Below are 26,265 nucleotides of genomic sequence, written 5' to 3' on the forward strand. Positions count from 1 at the left end.
AATTATAATCACGTGCGCATCAGCGAGCGATTCTATTGGCCACAGAGGCGCGTTACAAAACACAAAACTTTTGAGTTTTGTAACGTGCGTTTGGGACTAGCGAACAATGGAATTAAATTCAAAGATGTCAGTGTGTCATCAATCACCAGCGTGTTAATAAATTTATGCTGCGTATTTTATTGAAGAAAAAAAGGGAAAATGACAGGACAGGATATCCCCTAGTGATAATATCAGGAATTGTGATAACGCTTCAGTGTTTGATGAACTGATGAGCAATTGCTGAGAGAAAGGAGATTGGTAATTTCCTGTGTCAATTGTGTTTTTGTGTTGTCTAACATATAGGTTGAACGTCTGGATCTTTGTTACTCAACGGTGTTAAGACTGTAGGAATGTCGGTCATGTAATATATAGGTCATCGCACATGTACGTAATGACATGTTACACAAGAGATGAGTCTGCTGAAATTTTCCCCTTACAAAACATCTCCGGCCCATAGATCATAGGCGTCTGTTATCGTGGGGAAAAGATTTAGTAAAATGGGATTTTTCTTTTTTTTTTATTCTGGCTTTATTGCTGTTTAAATTACATTTAGCCATCTGATGAAGTTAATTTTTAATAGCTGTATAGAGCAGTGGCGTTGGCGTGAGTTGATGTTTTAAAACCAGGAGGTAGTTATAAAGCAGTTATATGTGTATGTCCCTGTTACACTTATGTTGTCACATTTTCCTTGGTAAATGCATATTACATAAAAAGATAACAAATAGTATAATTCTATTGATTTTATTAATATTGTATGTGTATATATATATATACATATACATACATACTAATTATATATTTCATAGTGTTTTTGTGCATCTTTATATTTATTCCAAAATAACAATTAAAGGGAGTAACAATTTGAAAATATTCTGGAAACAGTTTACAATCAGGTTTCATTAGTTAAAATTAGTTAACTACTTTAATTAACATGAACTATAGCCTACTTCTACAGCATTTATTAATCTTAGTTAATGCATTGTTAAATGCATTATTACAAGTTATTTGTTAACATTAGTTTATGCACTGTTAACTAACATGAACTAACAATGAACAACTGTATTTGTAATAACTTATGTAAACAAATAGTAATAAATAATGTAATAAATGTTCATTATTTGTTCATGTTATTTAACACATTAAATTACACTAATATTTTTTTTTTATTTGTGAACTTGAAATCAGCTGTTCTTTTAGTAAACTTATTTTCGGATCATCGTCTTAAAAGCTCTGTAAACAATGCTACAGACACTAAGATATATCTTTAATTTCATCACGCTGATATGCTCACTAAAAACTGACGCGGTCATCACGTTTTCAGGCCATTTCAAGTTTTATTTTAACGTGATACGAAGCAGTGACACCTAAGCAGGAAAGTTGTTTACTTTATAATTAGTCAATAACGCCATAATGTTGTTCATTCAAACCTGAGAGAACGTACGATAAAATCACATCCCCCATTTTTCTCTGTTACTTTACCTGGGGCGTCTCTGCAATAAACATATAGGAACAGGAACAGAGTAGAAATGGCAGTAAACACAAAACCGAGAGCGAGAGAGATACTCTTAAATGTGCAGTATTATTGAGCAATTGTGTAAGGACTGCACAAATGTTGTGCAAATTGAAAAGGGACATACGAATACATGCATATAAATAATAAAGGATGAATTACTAGAAATGACTGGTAAAAAATTTTTTATATGACTGAATTAAGTTAACAAAGGTTTCCTAGCAGAGTATAGCCAAAAGTGATTTTAACAGTAGACCAATTATTTTACAATTTAAAACCACATTTATTTTGTGAAATATTTTACTTAAAATGTGAGTTTTTGCCATCTGTAGGTATTAAATATAGCTATCTATGTGGTTTGATATTCTGTTATAAAATACATCGACCTTTATACATTTTAAAGAGTGGCTTAGTACTTTCTGGAGTCGACTTTTTCGTTTTGGGGGCGATTACATATATGAAGTCTATGGCGATTACATATTCTGTAGTGCGGACATGACGTCATTGCCTTGCGACAAGCGCGCAACCTAGAGGACACCGAGCAAGGCATGGAACACCTTGGTGCGGTACTACTGCTTTTGACGTGTGTGTCAAGTTTACATTTAACAGAAGGTAAGGAATTATTTGTAAATTTGCGTGGACAGAGGATAATAAATGCATGCGTCTAATGTGTCTGAATGCATCTGTAGCGTTCACACTCTCCTATTGGACCTCGCGCTGCACGCTGCGCTCTCACGCCATCTGATTGGATCGAATGGCACAGATGCAGCTGACAAACTTGAAGTTTTAAAATGTTTTCCACGTGCAGTGTAAATGTAACAATATAACATGCGGTATTGGTATCAAGCACATGTACTTTTAACATGGACGAAATTAACTTAGAAAAACGTATTGTCACTTGATTTCATTTTGCTCTTCCTTTGTAATGTGTCAAAGGAGTTTCCACGTGCACGCGTGAGATAATAGACCGCTGTTCATACAGTGACGCCAGAAGGTTTTGAGACCTTGGTAATTTTGCATGTTACATCATACAGGTAATATTTTAATCGGGTTAATATTTTATATTATAGTTTAAATACGTTATCTTCATTTATTGGATTTGGATGAATATGATTCTGATCTCAGTGTAAGTCAAATTTATGCGGAAGATTCTGTCGCGTTCACTGACATATCCTAACAGGTTATAAAATTATATTAAATGGTGTGACTTCAGATTGTTGTTCACAAACTGGGAATATCCTAAAATCCATAGCCTGTTGCTAGACGACTAGCATTACTGAAAGGTCGAACAAATGTTCAAACATTTTATTTATTCATTTTGATATTATTCCAGTCAATGTTTGTATTGCACTAACAAATGGTTATAAATATGGGGATTTATAAGGGGGTCAAAACTGAACTCCATCATTTTGTCAGAAGTCAGTGGCTTTTTTATTTGGTTTGTTTTCTTCCCTATGGGATTTTGCATCTTCCATCATAGAGATGCTCAGTGTGTGTTCAGGTTTGGACTTCTTCACATTTCTTCAGGAACCTTTTGTTTGCTGTCATTTTAGAACGGAAAATGACCCCCTCAAATTGTTGCAGAAAAAGTTGGAACCATAGAACTCTCTAGAATTCCGTTGTGTGGTATAGCGTTAAAAGTAGCTTTCTCTGGAATAGACAAACCTTTTGATTTTATATGGAGTGTCTGCATACTTTTGGCCATACACTATTGCCTACTGTTAATGTAGACATTTACATTCTTATGCATGCATTTCTTGATCAAATGTAGTTCAGCTACATAACATTAATAGAGAATTGTGTCCTGTTTCTGCGATAAAGTCATATGTAGGTTATTCCTGCTTCTCAAACTGTCTTTTTCAAAATCTTTCAGAACTAAAGAGCTGTTTTTACTCTCATCTTTCGCAGGTTTTCCAAAGTGCGACACGGAGCAGTTTGTGTGTAATAACGGCAGATGTGTGCCTCTGAATCTTCGCTGTGATGGTGTGGATGAATGTGGAGATAACAGCGATGAGATTTCATGTTTTAATTGCACTAGTGGCTCCTTCCACTGTGTGGCAGCAGCGCGCTGCGTCCCTTCTCGTAGCGTCTGTGATGGCACGCCGGACTGCTCTGATGGAGCAGATGAACAGTTAGACACGTGCGCACACACATGTGCTAGGTCCCAGTTCAGGTGCACGAATGGACGCTGTGTGCCCAGTTCAGGAAGGTGTGACAACATCAAAGACTGTGAAGATGGCAGCGATGAAGAGAACTGTGGTATGTGTTTGTGTATAATACGTAATAATTGTAATATTTATTTAGTTAAAAATATTCCTGTGATGCAATGTCTTCACTGTCACGTGATCCTTCAGTAGCCATTCTAATTATTTTATTTTAAATTAAAAAATTTGTAATTAATACTTTTGCTCAAAGTGTAATACTTTTTTTGAATTCTTGAAATAGAAAGATTTATTTGAAACATATTTTTGTGACAATATAAATTATAAATGTATACACACATGTATGCATACAGTACTGTGCAAAATCTTAGGCCACTAGTATTTTCACCAACAAAAATGGTTTTAAGTCAGTTATTTCTATCTTTTACTGTAGTGTGTCAGTAGTAAACATCAGTTTACATTTCCAAACATTATTTTTGCCATTAATTGTTATAATCAAGTGAGATTTTTGTTTGTACAAAGAGTCTGAAAACAGCCAGTGCTCTACACATGTTCTGATCTCACCATCATCACTCTGACTGGAATAACATGAAGAAACGGAACAAACTAAAACAGACTAAATCCAGAAGAACTGTGGCAATGTCTCCAAGACACTTCAAGAACCTACATGTTTGTGTGTGTACTGCTGTTCAAAAGTTTGGGATCAGTAAGAATTTTGATGTGTTTTAATTTTGCATTTATTATACAAGTAAAAATGTAATATGGTAAAATAATATACTTTATATAGTAATTTATTTCTGTGATGTATATTAATTTAATATAATTTATTTCTGTGATGCAAAGCTGAATTTACATCAGCCATTACTCCAGTCTTCAGTGTGACATGATCCTTCAGAAATCATTCTAATAAGCCATTTTAACATCAATTTTGGAAACGGTTTTGTTGCTTAATACTTTTTTGGAACCTGTGATATTTTATTCAGGATTATTTGATGAATGAAGTTGAAGAACAATCTTTATGTAAAATAGAAATAATAACAATTAAAGTCAATTTAACACATCTCTGCTGAATAAAAGCATTAATTTCTTTAAGAAAATAAAAGACCTCAAACATTTGGACGGTGTTGTAAATTACTACAAAATAATTATATTTTAAATAAATGTTGTTCTTTTATTCAAAGAATCCTTAAAAAAAAATAACATCGGTTCCAAAAAAAAAAAAAGCAGCAGCAAATCAGCATATAAGAATGATTTCTGAAGGATCATGTGACACTGAAGACTGGAGGAATGACGATGAAATATTTAGCTTTGATCAGCAATTTATATTAAAATAATTAAAATAGAAAATCATTAAAGTGAAAAAAAGTAATAATTTCACAATATTACATCTTATTTCTGCTCCAATAAATGGCTTGATGAGCAATAGAGACTTTATTAAAAAATAAAAAACCTTACTGATTACAAACTTTTGAACAACAGTGTATTTTGTACACATTCTCTCACTGGCCACTTTATTAGGTACACCATTCTAGTACACAATCCTTTTGCCTTCAGAACTGCCTTAATTTTTGTTGCTTAGAGTCAACAAGGTGTTGGAAACATTCCTGAGTGATTTTGGTTCATATTGACATGATAGCATCACGCAGTTGCTGCAGATTTGTTGGCTGCACATCCTTGATGGGAATCTCCAGTTCCACCACATCCCAATACACTGGGACTACATCACATCAGCAAAGTAGGAGAAGCTACTGAATATAATTATTTGCACATCAGAACGATCAGTCGAAACGCAATGAATGTGGTCATTGGTTTCAGAGGTGGAAGCTGCTGTTTGTTGACGCCGTCATTTACCAGTTCTGGGAGGCTATTATACAGTAATACTTTGACACACTTTGCTCTGCTGGTTAGTCAGGATTTACCATCCCATAGCACAAAGTCACATACATTTTTTTTTTATGCGCTTAGAGGAATTTATTCTCAAAATGCATTTCCACCTCCCATTAATCGCATTAACCATTTTTCGCACAAGAACCACCTCAAAGCGATGAATTAAGGCATTTTTAATCGAAATTCAGCCTTTCCATCACTCGGTTCTGATGCGATACTTCGAAATGCGCATAAAGCTATAACCCAGCTTTTGTCATGTTCAAGAAATCAGTCAGAGATGATTTGAGCTTTGAGATGTGGCGCATTATCCTGCTGGAAGTAGCCATCAGAAGATGGGTGTACTGTAGTCATAAAGGGATGGACGTGGTCAGAAACAATACTCATGTAGGCTGTGGTGTTTAAACGATGCTCAATGTTTACTAAGGGGCCCAAAGTGTGCCAAGAAAATATCCCCCACACCATTATACCACCACCACCAGCCTGAACTGTTGAGACAAAGCAGGATGGATCCAAAAGGAACCAAAACTCCATCGGTGACAGAATGGAGAAAAAAACCTTGGGAGAAACCAGGCTCAGTTGGGGGGCCAGTTCTCCTTTGACCAGATGAAACCAGTAGTTCAATTCCAGGCTGCAGCAAAGTCAGATTGTGCAGAAGAATCATCTGTTTCCTGTGGTCTTGTCCTTGTGGTCCTCTGAGACAAGGTCTTTACAGGAGATCTGTATCTGGGGCTCTAGTTGTCCTGGTCTCCGCTGTCTTTCAGGGCAGTAGAGGTCCTTTCTAGGTGCTGATCCACCATCTGGTCTGGATACGTACTGGATCCGGGTGACTGCAGTGACCCTCTGATCTGGATACAGAATGAATTTGGTGGCTATGCTGACCTCGGAATAAGAGAGAAACAGACTAATATAAAAAAATATTAGCGTAGATGCCAATCTTCTAATGATGTAGCAAGTACATAGGGTGTTATGTGAAGTGTTCCCGGTTCCGGTTTACCTAACTAATGCAGCCTAAAAATCCTTTAACAGATTTGGATAATAAAAGCATATTAGTATGTTTTTGTAAACCGGGTTAAAGAGATGGGTCTTTAATCTAGATTTAAACTGCAGGAGTGTGCCTGCCTCCCGAACAATGTTAGGTAGGTTATTCCAGAGTTTAGGCGCCAAATAGGAAAAGGATCTGCCGCCCGCAGTTGATTTTGATATTCTAGGTATAATCAAATTGCCTAAATTTTGAGAACGTAGCGGACGTAGAGGATTATAATGTAAAGGGAGCTCATTCAAATACTGAGGTGCTAAACCAGTCAGGCTTTAAGTAAAAAAAGCAATATTTTAAAATCTACGATGTATGATATGGAGCCAGTGTAGTGTTGACAGGACCGGGCTAATATGGTCATATTTCCTGGTTCTAGTAAGAACTCTTGCTGCTGCATTTTGGACTAGCTGTAGTTTGTTTACCAAGCGTACAGAACAACCACCCAATAAAGCATTACAATAATCTAACCTTGAGGTCATAAATGCATGGATTAACACTTCTGCATTTGACATTGAGAGCATAGGCCGTAATTTAGATATATTTTTGAAATGGAAAAATGCAGTTTTACAAATGCTAGAAACGTGGCTTTCTAAGGAAAGATTGTGATCAAATAGCACACCTAGGTTCCTAACTGATGACGAAGAATTGACAGAGCAACCATCAATTCTTAGACTGTGTTCTAGGTTATTACAAGCAGAGTTTTTAGGTCCTATATTTAACACCTCTGTTTTTTCAGAATCTAGCAGTAAGAAATTACTTGTCATCCAGTTTTTTATATCGACTATGCATTCCATTAGTTTTTCAAATTGGTGTGTTTCACCGGGCCGTGAAGAAATATAGAGCTGAGTATCATCAGCATAACAGTGAAAGCTAACACCATGTTTCCTTATGATATCTCCCAAGGTTAACATATAAAGCGTGAAGATTAGCGGCCCTAGTACTGAGCCTTGAGGTACTCCATACTGCACTTGTGATCGATATTATACATCTTCATTCACTGCTACGAACTGATGGCGGTCATAAAAGGACGATTTAAACCATGCTAATGCACTTCCGTTACTGCCAACAAAGTGTTCAAGTCTATGCAAAAGAATGTTGTGGTCAATTGTGTCAAACGCAGCACTAAGATCCAATAAAACTAATAGAGAGATACACCCACGATCAGATGATAAGAGCAGATCATTTGTAACTCTAAGGAGAGCAGTCTTAGTACTATGATACGGTCTTAATCCTGACTGGAAATCCTCACATATACCATTTTTTTCTAAGAAAGAATATAATTGTGAGGATACCACCTTTTCTAGTATCTTGTACAGAAAAGGGAGATTCGAGATTGCTCTATAATTAACTAGTTCTTTGGGGTCAAGTTGTGGTTTTTTGATGAGAGGCTTAATAACAGCCAGTTTGAAGGTTTTGGGGACATATCCTAATGACAATGAGGAATTAATAATAGTCAGAAGATCTTTCTATCATCTCTAACCAATCTTCCCATTCTCCTCTGACATCAACAAGGCTTTTTCGTCCACACATCTGCTGCTCACTTGATATATTCTCTTTTTTTTTTTGGCCCATTCTCTGTAAACCCTAGATATGGTAGTGCTAATTACTATGTTCAAAGTCACTTAAATCTTCTTTCTTCCCCATTCTGATGCTCAGTTTGAACTTCAGCTAGTTGTATTCATCACTATATATGCCTAAATGCATTGAGTTGCTGCAATGTGATTGGTTGATTAGCAATTTACCAAGCAATTGAGCCTGTATACTTAGGAAGTGGCCGGTTAGTATCGCGTGTGTGTGTTAGGCTAAGCATTATCATTCACAAACCACTACACTGTAATGTTTTTTTTAGGAAATAATGCAATGAGATCGTAATCATGACATTGTAAGTTGGAAATAAGAAGTTTCCGATAGCACAGCATTGAAGCACTCTTGCTAAACACCGTGGAGTGAAATGTTTTGTTAACTTTGTGCTTTATTATTTTGAGTCATATGGGACGCAGTTACACACGTCCCTCTCACGATATATTGCTTCACAGATTTATAGCTTTATATGTGTTCGTGTACATGTAATAAAAAATTATGTATAGAGAAAGGGACAGAGCAACAAGTATAAAAAAGTTTTATAATTGATGCTTATTTTTGATACAATAATGAACATGTACAAATTCACAATTTGTTTTTATTTCTCTGTTTCTGTAGATGAAAACGAATGTGAGGTTAATAACGGTGGCTGCTCTCACCTGTGTATTGATCTACCTCTTGGTTTCATGTGTGACTGCCCCAGTGGAATGAGGCTGGTCCAGGACACGCATTGTCAGGGTGAGAATTGAGTCACACTGGTCAACTTTTTAAATTATTGCATGGTCCAATGTAAACAAATTAGTGTTGTTGTAGAAATAGTACTGTAGGACAATCAGTGATCATTCTTTTTTTTCCATGAGCAATAGTGTCCAGAACAGGGCGTTTACTGTGCTAAAAGTAGTAGTATTAAGCAGCTCATATGACCTAAGTGAGGCGACATGCTTGTATAAAACATGGTAATATGGGAAAATTTAAATGTCATAAAAATTTGCTTGTCCTGCTTCACTCTTTTGGTTATGCCATAATTTACCACGATAAACCACAGTTATCTACAAAAACATACAGAACATGGATTATCTTTTTAGTGTCATTTAGTGTCACTCAAATGCTCACTTTTCACTTCTAGATGTGGACCACTGTCTTGAATTAGATGTGTGTGGTCAAATTTGTGTCCGTACCAATGGATCTCTTGCGTGTGACTGTCAGGAGGGGTATGTGCTGACCGCTGGGACTGGACAGTGCAAGTCTACAAGTGAGAGGAAGATTTAGATGTAATTGGCATGTAAAGACACATGACACAGACAGTCAAGAATTGCATGTCTTGAATATTTTGTGTGTATTTTTTTGTCTGTGTGAATTTAATTGTATTATTATTAGTGTTGGGCAATATGGTCATTTTTCATATCACCAGCCTGTGAGATTGACGACGATGCATGATATTATCGTGCATGGGAGGAGCTAGAGAGAGACTTTTTGTTCTTGTTATAATATAAGTATTTGGTGTTTTAAACCACTAAATCTGCCGCATCTGCGCACGGAAGTTATCAGTCTAAATGATCTGCAAAATCAGTCATCGGTGAAAATCAATAGTAGATTTAATTTAAAGTTCAGCACTTTAACACTAATATTGGGCATAAACACACACATTAAATATAAAGTATATGAATATAAAGTTCATATATTTGGAGTAAAGTTGAATTGAACTGATGCATCAGTCATACAGCGCTCCGGACCGCGTGCCTCATGACGAGACCGACGCACCGCCACAGAGATGCATTCTAACATAACTGTGGCATTAAACTCAGTGAGGGCTCGTTTAAAATATTGCACATATATAGGCCATTCAAATTACTTGTTAAAGGGTCCAGAAAGGAAAGAAAAACATCATCTTAGTAGTCCATGTGACATCAGAGGGTCCGTTAGAATTTTTTGAAGCATCGAAAATACATTTTGGTCCAAAAATAGCAAAAACTATGACTTTATTCAGCATTGTCTTCTCTTCCGTGTCTGGAACACAGTTCCACTTCCGACAAGGAAGAGAAGACAATGCTGAATAAAGTTGTCGTTTTTGCTATTTTTGGACCAAAATGTATTTTTGATGCTTCAAAAAATTCTAACCGACCCTCTGATGTCACATGGACTACTTTGATGATGTTTTTCTTACCTTTCTGGACATGGACAGTATACCGTACACACAGCTTCAATGGAGGGACTGAGAGCTCTCGGACTAAATCTAAAATATCTTAAACTGTGTTCCAAAGATAAACTGAGGTTTTACTGGTTTGAAACAACATGAGAGTAAGTTATTAATTACATAAATTTGCTATCTGGGTGAACTAACCCTTTAATAGCAGAGAAGCACTCTTGCTCAACCCAGTAGAGTAAAATGTTTTGTTAACTTTGTGGTTTATTATTTTGAGTCATATGGGACGCGGTTACACACGTCCCTCTCACAATATATTGTTTTACAGATTAATCGCTTTTGCCGCTCAGAAATATTCATGCAATCATGCAGCACAAAGAAAATCTGCACTCTGGCACGGTTGGCGCTCACACTAACTGATCTATATATAACTGAACCACACTTTGGCCCACCACTCATTCACCAACTACAGGCTCTAATCCTCATTTGCGGTGTGTGTTTGTTTGTGTGTGTGTGTGAGAAATGCGGTGCTGAAGTTAAATAGCCGGGCAGTTTATAATAACTTAATAATATTGATAGTTCATCATCTAGCTGACTACATCTTGTATTATTATTATTATTATTTAAATTTTTTCTAAAATCCTGTCAAATGTGCACAAACTACTAGCTACTACTAAATATTGTAGAAACATAATTTTTTGTATAGTTGCTTTGTAATGATTTTTTGTAAAAAGCGCTAAACAAATAAACTTGAATTGAATTGAATAATAGGATGCCCAATAAAAATAATAATAATAATAATTATCATTATTATAATATTATTTTATAGAATTGTATATTATATTAATAGGAGAATGAGCCTAATATTGTCTTGACTATCGACAGAGACATCTGCTATCGTCGAGGCACAACCCTAATTATTATTTTACATTATAGTATTTATTCATATTTCTTAAAAATTTTATTTTTAAGGTTTTTGTTATAGTTTAAGTTTTGGTATTTTCTTTTGTCAGTATTATTTGATTTTTTTTTTCTTATAATATTTCTGTTTAGTTTATCTTTTTATTTTCAATTCGGTTTGAATATTTTATTTTAGTTAGTTTCCAAGGTCACATTTATATTTTTTATTTGAGTTTTAATATTCAAATTATTTAACATTTATTTATACTTTTAATTCAGTGAAAAAAAAATGTTTTTTTTTAAATAGTTTTAGTAAACAATAGTAACACTGATTTGGTCTTGTGCAGGTGTTGCTGCTCATGTGGTGGTCAGCACTCATGAGGGGGTTAAATGGATGGACCTCAGCGGCTCTGAGCAAAGAAACATCACATATAAAAGAGCCTCACCAGGACCTGTTTCAGCACTTAATGCAAAGAACACGTTATATTGGACCAGTCCTGAGAATGACATCATTTACAGGTGCAGAGCAATATATATATATATATATATATATATATATATATATATATATATATTAAATTAGAACATCTTACCCATTATTATCATTAATGCTTAAAAATTGCTCCAACACAAAACATGTCTATTTCAGGGTGTCTTTAGACTCCAGTGACTATAGACCAGCTGTGTTGTTGAAGGCTTCCGAAGGTGTTCTGGGATTGGCAGTAGACTGGATCCATGAGCTTCTGTACTGGGTCAGCACCAACACTCATGCTCTACATGTGGCCTCACTGAATGGCTCCAAACAAAGTGAGCTCATCTCTGGCCTCTCCAGACCTACTGCAGTTGCTGTCCAGCCACTGCTAGGGTAAAAATACGGTCTACTTCTCTATATAATTGATAGTCACATAAATTTGAGGTTCAATGTGACAAATGCAAATATTTTGATTAATAAAAATAAAGAAAACATTAGTCCAGTGTGATAAATTGTGTACAATAAGAGAAAAAATTTTCAGGAAAGATATGGCCAATATTGATTTCTTGTCTTTAAATGGGAATTCTCTCATCATCTACCTCAGGCTGTGTTGATGTAAATTACCTTCTTTCTTCAGTGGAACATAGAGATTTAAAAAAAAATTATGCATCTCTGTCATTCTATATAACGCAAGTTCATGGGTCCCTTGATGTTCACACTTCAGAAACCATGCAAAATGAACATGATAGTAATCCATACGACCTTAGCTGATGAATGAATGTCTAATACTAATGTTTAAAAAAAAAAAAAAAAATTATAAACCATTGTTTCTGGCAAAAGGTCAAATGCAGATTTATGAATGCATTCTTGACTTATCATCAGCACATTTTGAAGTAATATGAAAGCGTGTTATGAAGTAATGCAGAAGCACAGAAGACTGTCACTTCGTGCACTAGTTTGTTACATCAAGCTTTATTAGTACTTTTCTCACACACCTACTGTTTTGCTTCAGAAGACATTGCTTCATCAAATAAGGCTGTATGGATTACCGTCATGTTCTTTTGCATGGTTTTTGAAATGTCAATTTTCATAGAAAGTCTTCTACATCTGGGTCAGCATGAGAGTTAGTAACCAAAAAGAGAATAACATTTTTTGTCTGAAGTATTGCTTTAAGGTTGGATAATATTTGAATGAATTTAGTGAGGTTATCTGTTTTTCTTCTCAGGTATGTGTTCTGGGCAGATAGTGAGGCGTCTCCCAGAATTGAGCGTGCCAGTTTGGATGGGACGAGAAGAATAGCGCTGATAACTTCATATATACGCTGTCCTGTTGCAATCTCCTTAGGTCAGACTTCTCATAAACAATAAAGTTGTAAAATCTAGCTTGCTTTTTTTCACTCTATATTTTACTTAATTACTTATTGCATCAAGGTTTTATATAAATTATACCAAACACATCCTTAAACCAGTGCATGGATCTGAAAACAAGATAAGAGTTATATAAAAGAAAAACTGTGACATCGAAACAAGTCACCTTTATTTTTATATTGTTTTATACAATAAAGGTTTGAAAGCAGCTTCACTGTATTAAACAGGAAATTAATAGAATCAATAAATAAACTGATTAATTTCATTTTTTTCCCCTCATTTAGATATTCCTCGTGGTCTGCTTTACTGGGCTGACTCAGGTCTGCGCACCATATCAAGGGTTGCATTTGATGGGCAACATAGAAAGACAGTTGTAGAGTCCAATGGATATCTGGATAAACCGTTTGGACTGGCCATATTTGAGGTTCATGACACAACACATGTCACTTTTCTTCATCCTATATAATTATTAATTTTAACTTTTTCAATGAACTGTTTACTTTTATAAAAACAGAAACAAAACACGCCTTTGTCACTCAATATTATTTCATATGATCCATATTCGTATATTAAAGGGGGGGTGAAATGCTCGTTTTCACTCAATATCCTGTTAATCTTGAGTACCTATAGAGTAGTACTGCATCCTTCATAACTCCAAAAAGTCTTTATTTTTATTATATTTATAAGAGAAAGATAGTCTGTACCGATTTTTCCCGGAAAAACACGAGCGCCTAGAGGCGTGACGTGTGGGCGGAGCTAAAGAATCACGAGCGCCAGTAGGCTTTTGTGTTGAGAGCATGTGGAAGCTGTGACACAGATCCAGAGGCTGAAATTTAACAAGAGCAGCATCAGCAAAGGCGGTATGCTATGTGGTATGTACTGAAACTGTATATATTTGCTTAGCGGTTTTGGAAAATGACTAAGTTCCACTTTGTCGTCTTTTTTTTTTTTTTTTTTTTTTAAGCTGTACATGTGGAAAGTGCAGTTTGATGACAACATCGCATGTTGTTTACTTGATGTGCTTACGCGCTGATAGCTAAGTTAATAACACAGAGATATTTGAAGCAGTTTTACTCACCGCATGTGGTTCCAACACACGATTGTGACCCTTTTTAGTTGGGACTGCATTATCCTTAAGAAATAAACGATGTGCAATCCGAAATGCAGGGAACAAACAAAAACACTTGCACAACTCCGTTGATGCTCTGTAAAAATAAACTCCATCCACTGGTCCCTTAATGCTGTTTCTCTTTAGGTAATCTGTGCAGGGTTGTCTTGCCCTGGCAACCAAAAACACACTTCTTTTGTGACTTTTCGCGACGCTCTCGCTCTGATCAGGCTGTGCTCAGCCTCTCAGTGCTCTGCTATACGGGAGCGCGCGCTCTTCCGGCAGACGTGCCCTTAGGAACCATATAAGGAAATTCCGCTCCATCTAACGTCACACAGAGCCATACTCGAAAAAAACTTTCCAAAACTTGTGACAAACCGGAAGGAGTATTTTTGGAACAGAAATACTCCTTCAAACGTACAACTTAATTTTTGAAACTTTGTCCATGTTTAGCATGGGAATCCAACTCTTTAACAGTGTAAAAAACTCAGTATGCATGAAATAGCATTTCACCCCCCCTTTAAGCATTTTTATTTATTCATGACAATATTAATTAAAATATAATATTGATGATGCATTGGTATTGGAGTAGTGAAGTTTTAATGTATGTCCCCTGCAGAGTCGAGTGTACTGGAGTGACCAATTGACCAACTCTATTTGTAGTGCAGACAAGCACAATGGCAACATGCTCCAGGTTTCCCAGACACTTGGTTCTGTTTCACCGGCTGGACTGGTCATCCTTCATCCGCTGCTACAGCCTAAAGGTGGTCTCTTAATTTGTTTTTGTTCCATAAAGTAACTAACATCTGTTCAGAGTAAGGGTGTGCGATATGACAACTTTTGATCGTGGATGATAAAAATGTCTCCACGATCTGCTTTTGAAGAAATATCATAGCATCTGAAGTAAATATCGAAATATCGTATCGTGCTACAGCGCACCTTCTATCAGCTGCAGTTCTGTCGCCTCCGTCATATACTGTACAACACAACATGCATTCATAGCAGGTTAAACTCAGCGGTAAGTTACTCTTTCATCATGTGCATGTGATTTTTAAATGTTTCATTCACGTGCTGTTTTGACCAGCTTTTTCTGAGCACCGCATACACCCGAAATGCACACGCTAAAACCTGTCAAACAGCGCCTAATTATTAAACTAATTTCTCTTTTGCTTTAATATTGTCAAAACACACAAGGTTTACATGTAGACTCAGTTGGTTATGTCTGAAAGGAATGTAAACAGTTGAGAGGAAAACGTATGCATGCAGGTCTTAAAGGGACAGCAGGCCTATTTAACATGCAGCCTACTGTCATTACTGTCAAGGGATAGATCACCCTAAAATATCATTTCTGCCATTATTTACTCGCTGTCGCGTTGTCCCAAACCTGTATAAATTTATTTCCTGTGCTGAACACAAATTAAGATATTTTGAAGAATGTGGGTAACCAAACAGTTGCTGGCATGGCCGTAGCCAGGCTTTGAAAATTATTGAGGTCCATGGGGTTTCTATAATAACCCCCTTATTATCAAATTTTGCTATAATACCCTCTATAAATACAACTAATTCTAAACACTAACACTTGAAAAGAGACAGAAATGTAGATGTTTTTGGAGGTTTGCTCATGCTATTTATTGCATCAAAGTTTGTTAATACTATATTTATGGGGTGGATAATTTTATCATTTGTTTATTATTCATGCTAACATACATATCGCCCACCAAACGTGTTTTTTTCGGATAGTCAAGACAACTGACTGTCAACTCCAGTGGCACAGAATGTAAAGTGTGTGGCTTATATATTTTAACGTGATTGACCTGGGTTCGAATCCGCCTTTCCGCAAAAAAAATTCTCCCTTTTTAAATTTCAAATCACATCAGATCATCACATTTCAATGAAAATTAAGTACCGTATTTTCCGGACTATAAGTCTATAAGAACTTTTTTTCATAGTTTGGCTGGTCCTGCAATTTATAGTCAGATGTGACTTATTTATCAAAATTTATTTGACATGAATCAAGAGAAATCCTGCTATTTTAACATAGTATAAATAGAATCTATAGGTATTTGCACTGTGTAAATAGCCGCTGTATTTTTTGATATCTGCCAGACTAATGTTGGTGATGCAGTGTTGCCAGATGTTGCTATTAAAATAAAAAAAAAACTATAAATAAATAAAATAAGCGGAAATTATTTAAATATATTTTGAAAATTACATAAGTTTAGTTAGTTTTCGCTGATCCTAAACCGCAATTTCCTACTTAATTTGACACTTTAGAAAGTTAATGAAGTAAAAAAAGACAATTAAAAAATATAGCTGCAAGCAGCGATGGTGGGCTCAAGCCATCAGTGCAATGCCACCCCTGTGGCATCAGGTAAATTGTGCCCAGCGGGCACATGCATTCACAATAGCCCTCTGGCAGTCAGGTTTTAAGGGATACGGCAGTTAAAGGGTTAATCCGAATCATCTAGACTTTGAAATCACATTCACAGAACAATCTATATAACTTTAGTTACACATTACAATAATATTTAATTCATAAACATTAACTATGTTAACATGAACAATAATTATTTTAAGATAATTAACAATAATTAGGTTAAGACTTGACCACTGGACAAAAAAAGGTGACTGGGTCACGGGGGCAGAAGAAGAAAAAAAAAAAAAAAACGGTGAAAAAATGACAAAAAGAATTGCAAAAGAATTAAGAATTATTGTGAAGATTAATTTTTAGTCAATTCTGCAAGACAGACTTTTCAGGATAGGAGATGGAATAAAAATAAGCTCCTAAATCTAATGCCAGATTCTGGAAGATATATTCTTCAAAGCGTCGTACAAGAGTCACTCAGAACCCATCTCTTCATAAAGCCTATATATAAAGTCTTAATATATAGTATTTCACAATACTTCATGCTATTCTAATTAAGTCATTTTTGGGATCTTTTAAGTCTCTCAGAACCTGACACCTTGTAATTCTGGAGAATCCAGGAAAGTTGCGGCTCTGAAAAATGGTGGTACTGTAGACTAAATGCTCCCCGATAGTTTTACACCTAATTCTTCACTTTAATTCTTAATTATTTTCCAGTTAATGTGTTTCTGTTCCAGTCTTCATGCTCAACTACGTATATATCACACTCATTGCCTTCTCTAGTGCAGCTCAACCAATTTACATCCCATTCGTCCGTATTTGTGATATCACAAGTCCTGGAAAATATTTGTTGTAGTCCAAACAATTGTTCGTTGTAGTTTTTAAAAAGTGATTTTTGTTAAATACAATTTCTCCTATTTGGACTTTGAGCTTTGAATCTTTGCAGAACTTTTTTATGCTGAAACAGCAACATTACAGACTAACTAAAGTTGAAAGTGTGAAACAACATAATAGCACTCCTTTAATAGGCATTATTAAGCAGTTAATAAATACAGCTTTAAATGTTTTGTTTTTGAGCACATCTATAAAGTTCAATCAATAAAGTTCTATTCAATTTTTTAAGGATCTTTTTATCATTTATACATTATATATAATGTACTGGCTTTCCATTGCCATTGCCATTGATAATAGGAGTAAGCAAGTTTAGAACACCTACAGACAAGAGTCCATGCAGACGGATGTAGATGCATAACTCTTAAATTCAGATAAATGCCATGTCATGTCACAGGATGTCATAGGTCAGTATCAAATGAGTTTGAAATTATTATTTGCAGCACAAATAAGGATTCTTAGGATGTTTTTAAATCCCTAAAACTGTCAGAAAAGGATGAGGATTTTTTCCCCGATGATTAAAGAGATGATTAGGTCTCTCTCTCTCTCTCTCTCTCTCTCTCTCTCTCTCTCTCTCTCTCTCTCTCTCTCTCTCTGTCTCTCTCTGTCTCTCTCTCTGCCAGATAGCCCCTCCCCTCCCTACAATCCACACACACTGTCAGTCACCAAAAATTCAGTCAGTCACCAACCCCCTCACCCCCCCCCCCCCCCCCACCTTCCCTCACACAGACAGTGGTCAGTATCAAGTGAGTTTGAAATTATTATTTGCAGCACAAGTATTTTTAGAATTTTTTTTTAATCCCTGAAACTGTCAGAAAAGGATAAGGCCTAAGAGATTTCTTAAGCTGTAATGAAAACAGCACAATTAGCAACAACAACAAAAAAAATAACAATTTAAAATACAGTTTTTTTTTTTCTGGTGATTAAAGAGATGTTTAATTCTCTCTGTCTGTCTGCCACTCAGCTCACACCCCTCCCCCACTCACACTCACACGCACACATACATTCCTCACACAGAGTGACAGTGAGATCAGATGTCTGACAGTTTTTTTAATTTTCTTTTAATCATACAGTGCTGCAAAGTCATGAAACTATGCATATTTCCTCAGAATCACTGGTTTTCTAAATGAAAAATGTTTTGTAAAGGTTTGGAAGCTGCAATTTAAAAATACGCTGTAGAGCCCCTGTGCCACGCCCGTGTATCAGACTCTGCCCGGCTCTAATGGCCGCAGGTTCCAAGGTGTGTGCCAATTTTCAAGAGTTTTCGAGCATGTTAAGGACCCCAAAAGCCCCCGAAACCTTGGAAAAAAATTAGAAGAATAAAGAAAAAAATAATAATCCTAAGGAAAACAATAGGTATCTCGCCCTCCAGGCTTGAGCCCTAAAAACTCTTATAACAGCTGGATCTGGAGGCTGCGTCTCACTCTCTCTCTCACAACTCTCTGAAGTCCACTTCGGAAGCGTCTCGCTGCGATCATTTTTACACTACAGACACTAAACATTCTGAATTATACATGCAGACATTCATATGAGGAGTCTAACAGCAAATTAGTCAAGCAGAGAACAAATCTTATTTTCGAACATTAAAATTTTTGTACCGAGGTCTGGACTTCATAGCTGGCTACTGCCATGGTTGCTGGTCCACATTGAATTTGATAGTAGCAAAAATGGAAGTCACTGTGGACCAGCAACTGTTTGGTTTTCCACGTTTTTCAAAATAGCATTTATGGTCAGAAGAGTATATGGTGGTATAAAAATAAAAACGCTATGACAGAATTGACAGACAGCTGACACAATTTTTATTTTGGGTGGACTATTGCTTTAACGTTAATAAAACAAACAAAAAACTAATATAAGTGAAAAATCACTCACTGCTATTGACTGAAGAAATTTAATACAGTTACTTCAGGAATCAGTTTATGTAGCATTTTATTTTTATATTTGTTTATTCAATTTCTTCAATGCTACTGCTAAATACAACTATTGTACCTGAAAATAAAGCAATATTTGTTTTATCTGTATATTATGTGGAGTTCTAATGTGTATCTTTGGCATTCTTTTATCTTTATTAAAAAAATAAAAACTAAGTTTTTTTTATCATCACCCTGTTTGACCTAAATATCTACCATTCTTTTTTTTTTGTTACCTTGAAAGGCTTTGTCTTTATAATAGGGAAATTAGTCTGGCTGTAATGCTCAGACAACTTGCAAAATAGTAAAACCAACATGACAAAGAACTATGATAAAATCGTGGTATACAAAAAAAAATCCATATCACCCACCCCTAGTTCAGAGCCAAGTTAAGTGTGTTAAACATGTACTGTTAATTAAATATTCAAAGCAGCTTAACAGTATAAACAGGAAAATTACACTTTTTATCAGAGAAATTCTGATATGAAGCAGCTCTAGAAAGAAAATAGTGTCAACAGTGTAAAGGTTCAAAGTTCAGTTAAGCTATAAACAGCTCTACAGAAAACCATAGTGTCTTTATTCAGCTCAGTGTTGATGCTGCAAGATTCGATTCCTCTGTAAAGCAGCTCTGCAGAACATATGTAATTTTCGTAATCTCTTTATAAACTCTTTAAAAAGCTTCCCAGTGTATTGTGGAAAATTATAATAAAACCGAATGAGTAGGTTAGTCCACTTTTATTCTTTTTCTTCTACAAATTCAAAAGAATGTGAGGTTCATCGGATTTGCTACAAACAAAAACATGATTTCATAGTTTCAATCTGTGCGTAGAGCACAAATGAATGTTTTTCGATTCGATGACGACGTGTTTGTACCTCTGTGTGCATGAAACTTCAGGTCATGCTGGTACTCTTCTTGGTGAGGTTTGTTTCTCTCTCTTTGAGTCACCGTTCTCTACTCTGGAAAAACTTTAATCGTTTGCTCATCTTATTTTGGTTTGTGAACATTTGTGTCTGTGTAGATTTGTGGTTCTCAATTACTGGCTCAGTTATAATTGACTTAAGTGGATCATATCTCGTTTATTTTGCTCTCTTGTTGAAGAAGAACCTACTGATGTTACTTTTGTTTGCATCTGGTCAGGTGGTAAATGTAATACTGTAGTTTCTATACATGGCTTTTCATTGCTATTGTAGTTCAAAGAGTGTGTGCACAGTAACACACTGTTTGATCCGTGCTGTGAATTGTCACGTGACTTTTGAAGAAAAGCTTGAAAGGTACTTTCCACAATGTTACATTTGATGTGGGATCACACCAATGCTACAAATATCTTTTGAGCTCGGTTTTTGCAACAGTTTCTTGTGGGCGTGCTGTTTTGCTTGCTATACAAGTCATTGGAGAAAGTATGTGACAAAAATGTATCATCCTGCAAAAGCAAACGAAAATGTCCTTAAAACCAAAAATCAGTCAGTTTTATATTGTATATCACTTTGCCCAGTTCATATTGTTTCAAATCCGCTTTACAGAATTCCATGATGATTAGGTTTATAATACTTTAATTCAATTAGTCTGGCTTCAACAAGGATAAGTGACAAGTAAATTTGTACCACAATAGTTTAATTGGATGCACAATTAAATTTTTTGCAATTTTCAGACAAAGATCCATCACACTACACATTCTGTGGCATCACACTGTGAATACTTCTGCTTGTTTTTTTGTGGGGGTATAGATTTGTTATACTTTAGTTTAGTCAAGTTTGTTTTTCTGAATTAGATTTTCATTAAGGATCAAGAACATAATGACAGAACAATGACAAATACATAAATTGATTACTGTACAAAAGTAACTGAAAATGTCCTTAAAAACAAATATTTCAGAACCACAGGGATTCTTTTAATTAAAGGATTGACATGACATCGGCTGAACGGGAATAAAAAATATTTAGCTTTCTAATAATCTTCTAATCAGCAGGATAGTTTCATGCTGTTGACAGGGTAGTGGTTAACAGAAGTGTTTCTAGCTTCTTTAATAATGTACAAATAAGCTGTTTTATTTTGCATTTTCAGGCAGTGATCCATTGGAGTCAAAAACAAGAACGCTACTTCCTGATTCACAGTTTGCATGGCTCCTCTCATTGACTGGTTGGTCTAACTTTTCTGTTGCAACCTTCTTGCATTCAACATTTTGAGAAGTGTCTTTCAGTGTCACTGCTTTGTTTCCTTGATCACCTCTATTTGTTCTTCGTATGTTAGTCATCATCAGTTTGCTGTTGGTGGGGGCAGTGCTGTGGCGGCAGAGGTCTGAGTTCTGTGCCCCTCGTTCTCTGTCTTCTCTCGGAGAAGTGACACTGAAAGAATCCCAAGATCCTCTTCTGTTATCCAGGCTGCCTATAGTACATGAGCATAAAGTAAGAGCAAGTGTTTTATAGCTTTCACACTGAAATTATAGAGACACAATTACAATATTAATTCATTCCAGTTTCTACAGGGAGAAAAATTAAAACCTAAATATGAATAATTACTTCAGTGTCTTATGATGATCCTTCATAAATCATTCTAATATGATGATTTTGGTGCTCAAAACTGTTTTTGCTGCTTAATATTTTGAGAAAACTAATACATTTTTAAAAATACTTTGAGCATTTATTTGAAATCTCTTTACTGTTATATTTGATCAATTGAATGCCTCCTTGCTGAATAAGTGCTGATTTTTTTTTACTTGCCACCAACTTTTCAATGATAGTGTGTTACAGTTACAAAAAAAATCAACTTGATGAATTAAAAGGAAAAATGGAAAGACCATGAATTGATATGGAAATTGAAAATAAAATCCATTATAGAACTTGATCAATTAATGCATTGAAGGGCTATGCGTACGAATTTGTTAACTTTTTTTTTAATACAATATTACTATTACTGTAATGTCAATGTGTCATGAAAAGAAAAGGGATTCATTCAAACTAAATATCTCAGATGGATATAGTGTCAAATATACTTTAGAATCATGCTATCATAACAGTGTAATTTAAAATTAGCTCATCTGTCAACGTGGTGTCAGTATATTGAAGAGCTTTTGCAAACATATCCAGATCACTGAGATAAGATTTTATCTTAACTGCTTTCACAATGTTGTAATTCTTGTTATTTTCATATTATAACTGAGCGGAAAGCATGCAAACAATATTTATTTATTCATCTAAACGTCACCATCAGCAGACTGTGTCTGGATGTTTGTTAACAGTAAATTGCTGAACATGTATTTCCAACATATTTTTGCATCTAAGCGAAGAATGACATATATTTGTATTTGTGACTATTCAATTCAAGTTTATTTGTATAGCTCTTTTTACTATACAAATCATTACAGAGCAACTTTACAGGGGACTATATCAGGGCACTGATACACAATACTATTATTTTTTGAGAAAATTAAAGGCTTTTAAGTGCGCCTTATAGTGCGGAAAATACAGTATAGCGTTGTCAATAGCCAAATAAACAAAAGCACTTCTCAATGCGCTCACAGAGCACTGTGCCTGGTAAAAACACAAAAAAACCGAAATCATTAACATAATCTGAAGGTAAGGAAAACTTACTGAAAAAAAAAAAATCTCCTAAAAAAAATACTAACAGATAATTTTGAGTACATCATTTACACACATTTAATATTCTTTTATTCGCTCATACCTGAACCGTACATGAGGCCTGCCAAATGTATCCTCGTGAAGCGCGATCTTGTGCCGCTTTGTACACACAAAGTACAATTCAGGCTACGAAACTCACAACAATTAGCATTGAATCGTACAGCAATAGCCGGTTAACAGACTTGCATATTGGTCAAACTATTAAAACTATTCACGTCAAACTATTAAAATCTTCTTTAACTGCATGCAGCTTGACACTTCGCAGTTTCATTCCCCTGTGCTCTACTAACACAGTGCTAGTGGCACTCCATTACCATGTGGCAGTCACTCGTATTAACAGATAGTCTCCCATGACTTACTTTTCTACATGCTGCATTCACCCCCCTGTAAATGTCACCATCCCGGTGACAAAACCATAAATTCCAGGGGCTAAACAGAACATGCAAGCTGTTAATAGTGAGGCAAGTTGCATCCTACTCTTCACTCTCCGGTCTCCTTGCCGTGGTCGTAGGCAGGTGAAAAGGATGTTGACCTGCTGTTGTTCTTGTGGTCTGTCCTGTGACTCTTTCTTGAACACAATCCTCTTCACCTCCCAGGACGCTGTCCTCCGAAGATCCACCTTGACCCGGATTCAGAAGAACAGGCTGATCTAAAGTTGTCACAATTTCATCTAGCTGCCTGGCTTCCTTGTGTGGTGGGAGTGCTGATTTCTATAGCAGAAAATCCAACTCCTCTTCAATGCAGCCTCTAGGCTTTGTACTTGCTGCTTGGCTTCTTTGTTTGAGGATTTTGACTTTGACACCAAAAAAAAAAAAAAAAAAATCCAACTCCTGTTCACTACTGAGGTCTAAGCTTTGTAAAGTTCTCTCTTGGGGGTTGTCTATATCTACCCTCCTCTCTGTAGAAAGAGACAGGTGGATGGATCATTTGATAATGGACGTAGTTCCTACCAATGGATATTTCTTTTTAGGTTTAAACTTATACAGGGTTCCCACCTTATCCAGGCACTGTACTACTTCATAGACCACAGACTCCCATTGATCCTGAATTTTTTTAGCGACCAACCAGGTGGCTTCGTCTGTAGACAAGTAAACCTGCTGGCAGAATGGACAATAGAACAGAATCATTTCAAGTCCTATAAGCAGCTGCTGCTTCCAACTGTGTTCATGCTTTGAGATGAATAGTTGTCAAATGTTGCTGATGTTCACTGGCCAAGTCTTCCACAGTACCACCCACTGCAACCTCCTCTGTTAGCCCCAACAGCGAATCCACTGGAAAACGGCTGGGCGATATGGGAAAAAAACATAACTCTGTATTTTTGTATTAAAAAATTTTTGTATTTAATATCTTATTTATTTAATTTACCGCCCAATGTTGTCCAACAAAACAATGCATATTAAATGCTATGAAAACAAATAAAGTTAATGTAACCATGTAAGCCTTTAGATTATGTGCAAAAAAGGTTAAAATCACATTTCATTCAAAAATTTCAACATTACAATCTAAAAACAAAAATAAGGCTTTAAAAATGTAAATTCACTAAACTAAAAATGAAAATAAATGAGAACATTTTGCTATTTTGATTTATTCTATTGCAGTCTCTTTATGGTCAGTGTTATCAAAAAATTAAACTTAGGCCTGCTTGTGTGATTATAATTATAGCGCTCCTTTTTAAATGAGCTCTGTCTGTTTGGTGTGCATACATGAGGCGCTGCTCGTTCACTGAAGTTAAGCAGAGAATGCCAGAAAAGAAGGCTCATGCACTTCTGACAGAAAAATTTAAACATTTCCATGGCTTTCTAACATTTACAGATGGAGGAAATACCTGTGATATGTGAGCTATGCATTCAGGAAAACAGCACATCTCAAACGTATTAAATCGTGCAAGTAGCCTGTGTTTCATTCAGAGGAAATGTCTGAGCATATGACGGGCCTAAACCATGTACACCTATTCAAGCCTTCAATGGCCCTGTAGTATAAGTATTGGTATTGGTAACATTATGGGAAATCTTTGAATGATACCCAGCACTGTGTTTTGTTTTTTCAGGCTGACACACAGGGTGCTTCAACGGACTGATATGGACAGAAGTTTCCTGTGACAGGAACTGTAGCCTTCTTGTGGTGGATATCACAGCCCCCCCTTTCCTGTTTGTGTTTGTACAGTACAGTGAGACAGACAGACGGATTCCACACAAACATCTTGCTTGGTGACCCCAAAAAATGTTACCAAATGTCTGTTAATGATCGATAATCGTATAGAACAATGGTCAAACTAAGTGTTCAGTGAAACATGTTTGTCTTTATAAAAAAATAATACGCCATAGTCACAATCAGATATTTTTTTGTGTGTGTCTTTAACTTAATTTTATCTGTCTGAATTATAGATATGTAACTGTATGCAATATATTGCTTCTGTGGATTATATTGGATACAGAATGGCAAAATGTCACCATCATGGTGTTCTGAGCTTCCGGTCATTAATGAATAATAATAGTACACCAGAGTCATTACGTGACGTTTATCAGCTTTAAGCTTGTTTTAGGGTGCTATTCTGTTTCTACTGCTGTAATTTATGAAGTTATAAACGTCTGTTCACCATTGAATTCATAGACTCATAAATTGACAAATCTCTGTAATGTGTGCCTAGAGACAAAATCAGTTAGGAAAATATTTTCTTTTTAAATTCACTGTTGCTTTAGACTACAGAGGTGATTGTTATATTTATTGAGTGATTCATGTTTGGAGAGAGAAAAAAAGAAATGCTATTTATTTTTTGCAGTTTGGATCATTTTTCCTGTTCTCTTTAAGTTATAGTGATAAAACGTAATCATTTAGCTGTAAAATAGATTCTTGTGCTTCCTTCTGATTGTACATAGTTTGAAAAAAAAGGTGTTTTAAATGTTTCTAATGACTCCTGATAAAGTGATCTGCTGGGGTTGGAGAAATGCAATAAAAAAAAAATGTTTCCCCTTATGTACATTTAATTATTCTTATTTTTTTAAAAGAGAAGATGGAAATGTCTCTGGTTACTCAGCATAACCATGGTTTCCTGATAGGGAACAAGACACTATGTGTTTGGGGAACCCATTTCCTCCAAGATGCTGAAGCCTGATTGAATCACTCAGGTCTTTCGCAATTCATAGTTTTCACGTGATGTGAAGAAAAAACAAGCCTTTACATCACTGACTGCCAGTTATTTTTATGAGGTTTGCATTAGGCAGTAATAAAGACTGTGATATTTGAATGCCAAATGCAATACAC

The 26,265-nt window shown here is 35.6% G+C and overlaps 1 protein-coding gene across 2 annotated transcripts; it reads left to right on the forward strand.

The window, feature by feature from the left end:
* Positions 1-2,015: 2,015 nt before the first annotated feature.
* Positions 2,016-25,977, forward strand: LOC128018880 (low-density lipoprotein receptor-related protein 8). Of its 2 annotated transcripts, none has more exons than XM_052604720.1 (12): positions 2,016-2,161; positions 3,458-3,808; positions 8,831-8,950; positions 9,339-9,464; positions 11,603-11,774; positions 11,905-12,120; positions 12,953-13,071; positions 13,379-13,518; positions 14,822-14,966; positions 21,431-21,505; positions 21,617-21,771; positions 25,052-25,977. In XM_052604720.1, the coding sequence occupies exons 1-12, from the start codon at positions 2,098-2,100 to the stop codon at positions 25,079-25,081; spliced, it is 1,713 nt and encodes a 570-aa protein (XP_052460680.1). In that variant the 5' UTR covers positions 2,016-2,097; the 3' UTR covers positions 25,082-25,977. The 2 variants fall into 2 exon arrangements, with proteins under 2 accessions (XP_052460680.1, XP_052460681.1); XM_052604721.1 differs by lacking the exon at positions 2,016-2,161 and adding an exon at positions 2,377-2,583.
* The last annotated feature ends 288 nt before the right edge of the window (positions 25,978-26,265 follow it).

The sequence above is a fragment of the Carassius gibelio genome, chromosome A8 (assembly GCF_023724105.1).
Source record: "Carassius gibelio isolate Cgi1373 ecotype wild population from Czech Republic chromosome A8, carGib1.2-hapl.c, whole genome shotgun sequence".
NCBI classification, from domain to species: Eukaryota; Metazoa; Chordata; class Actinopteri; order Cypriniformes; family Cyprinidae; genus Carassius; species Carassius gibelio.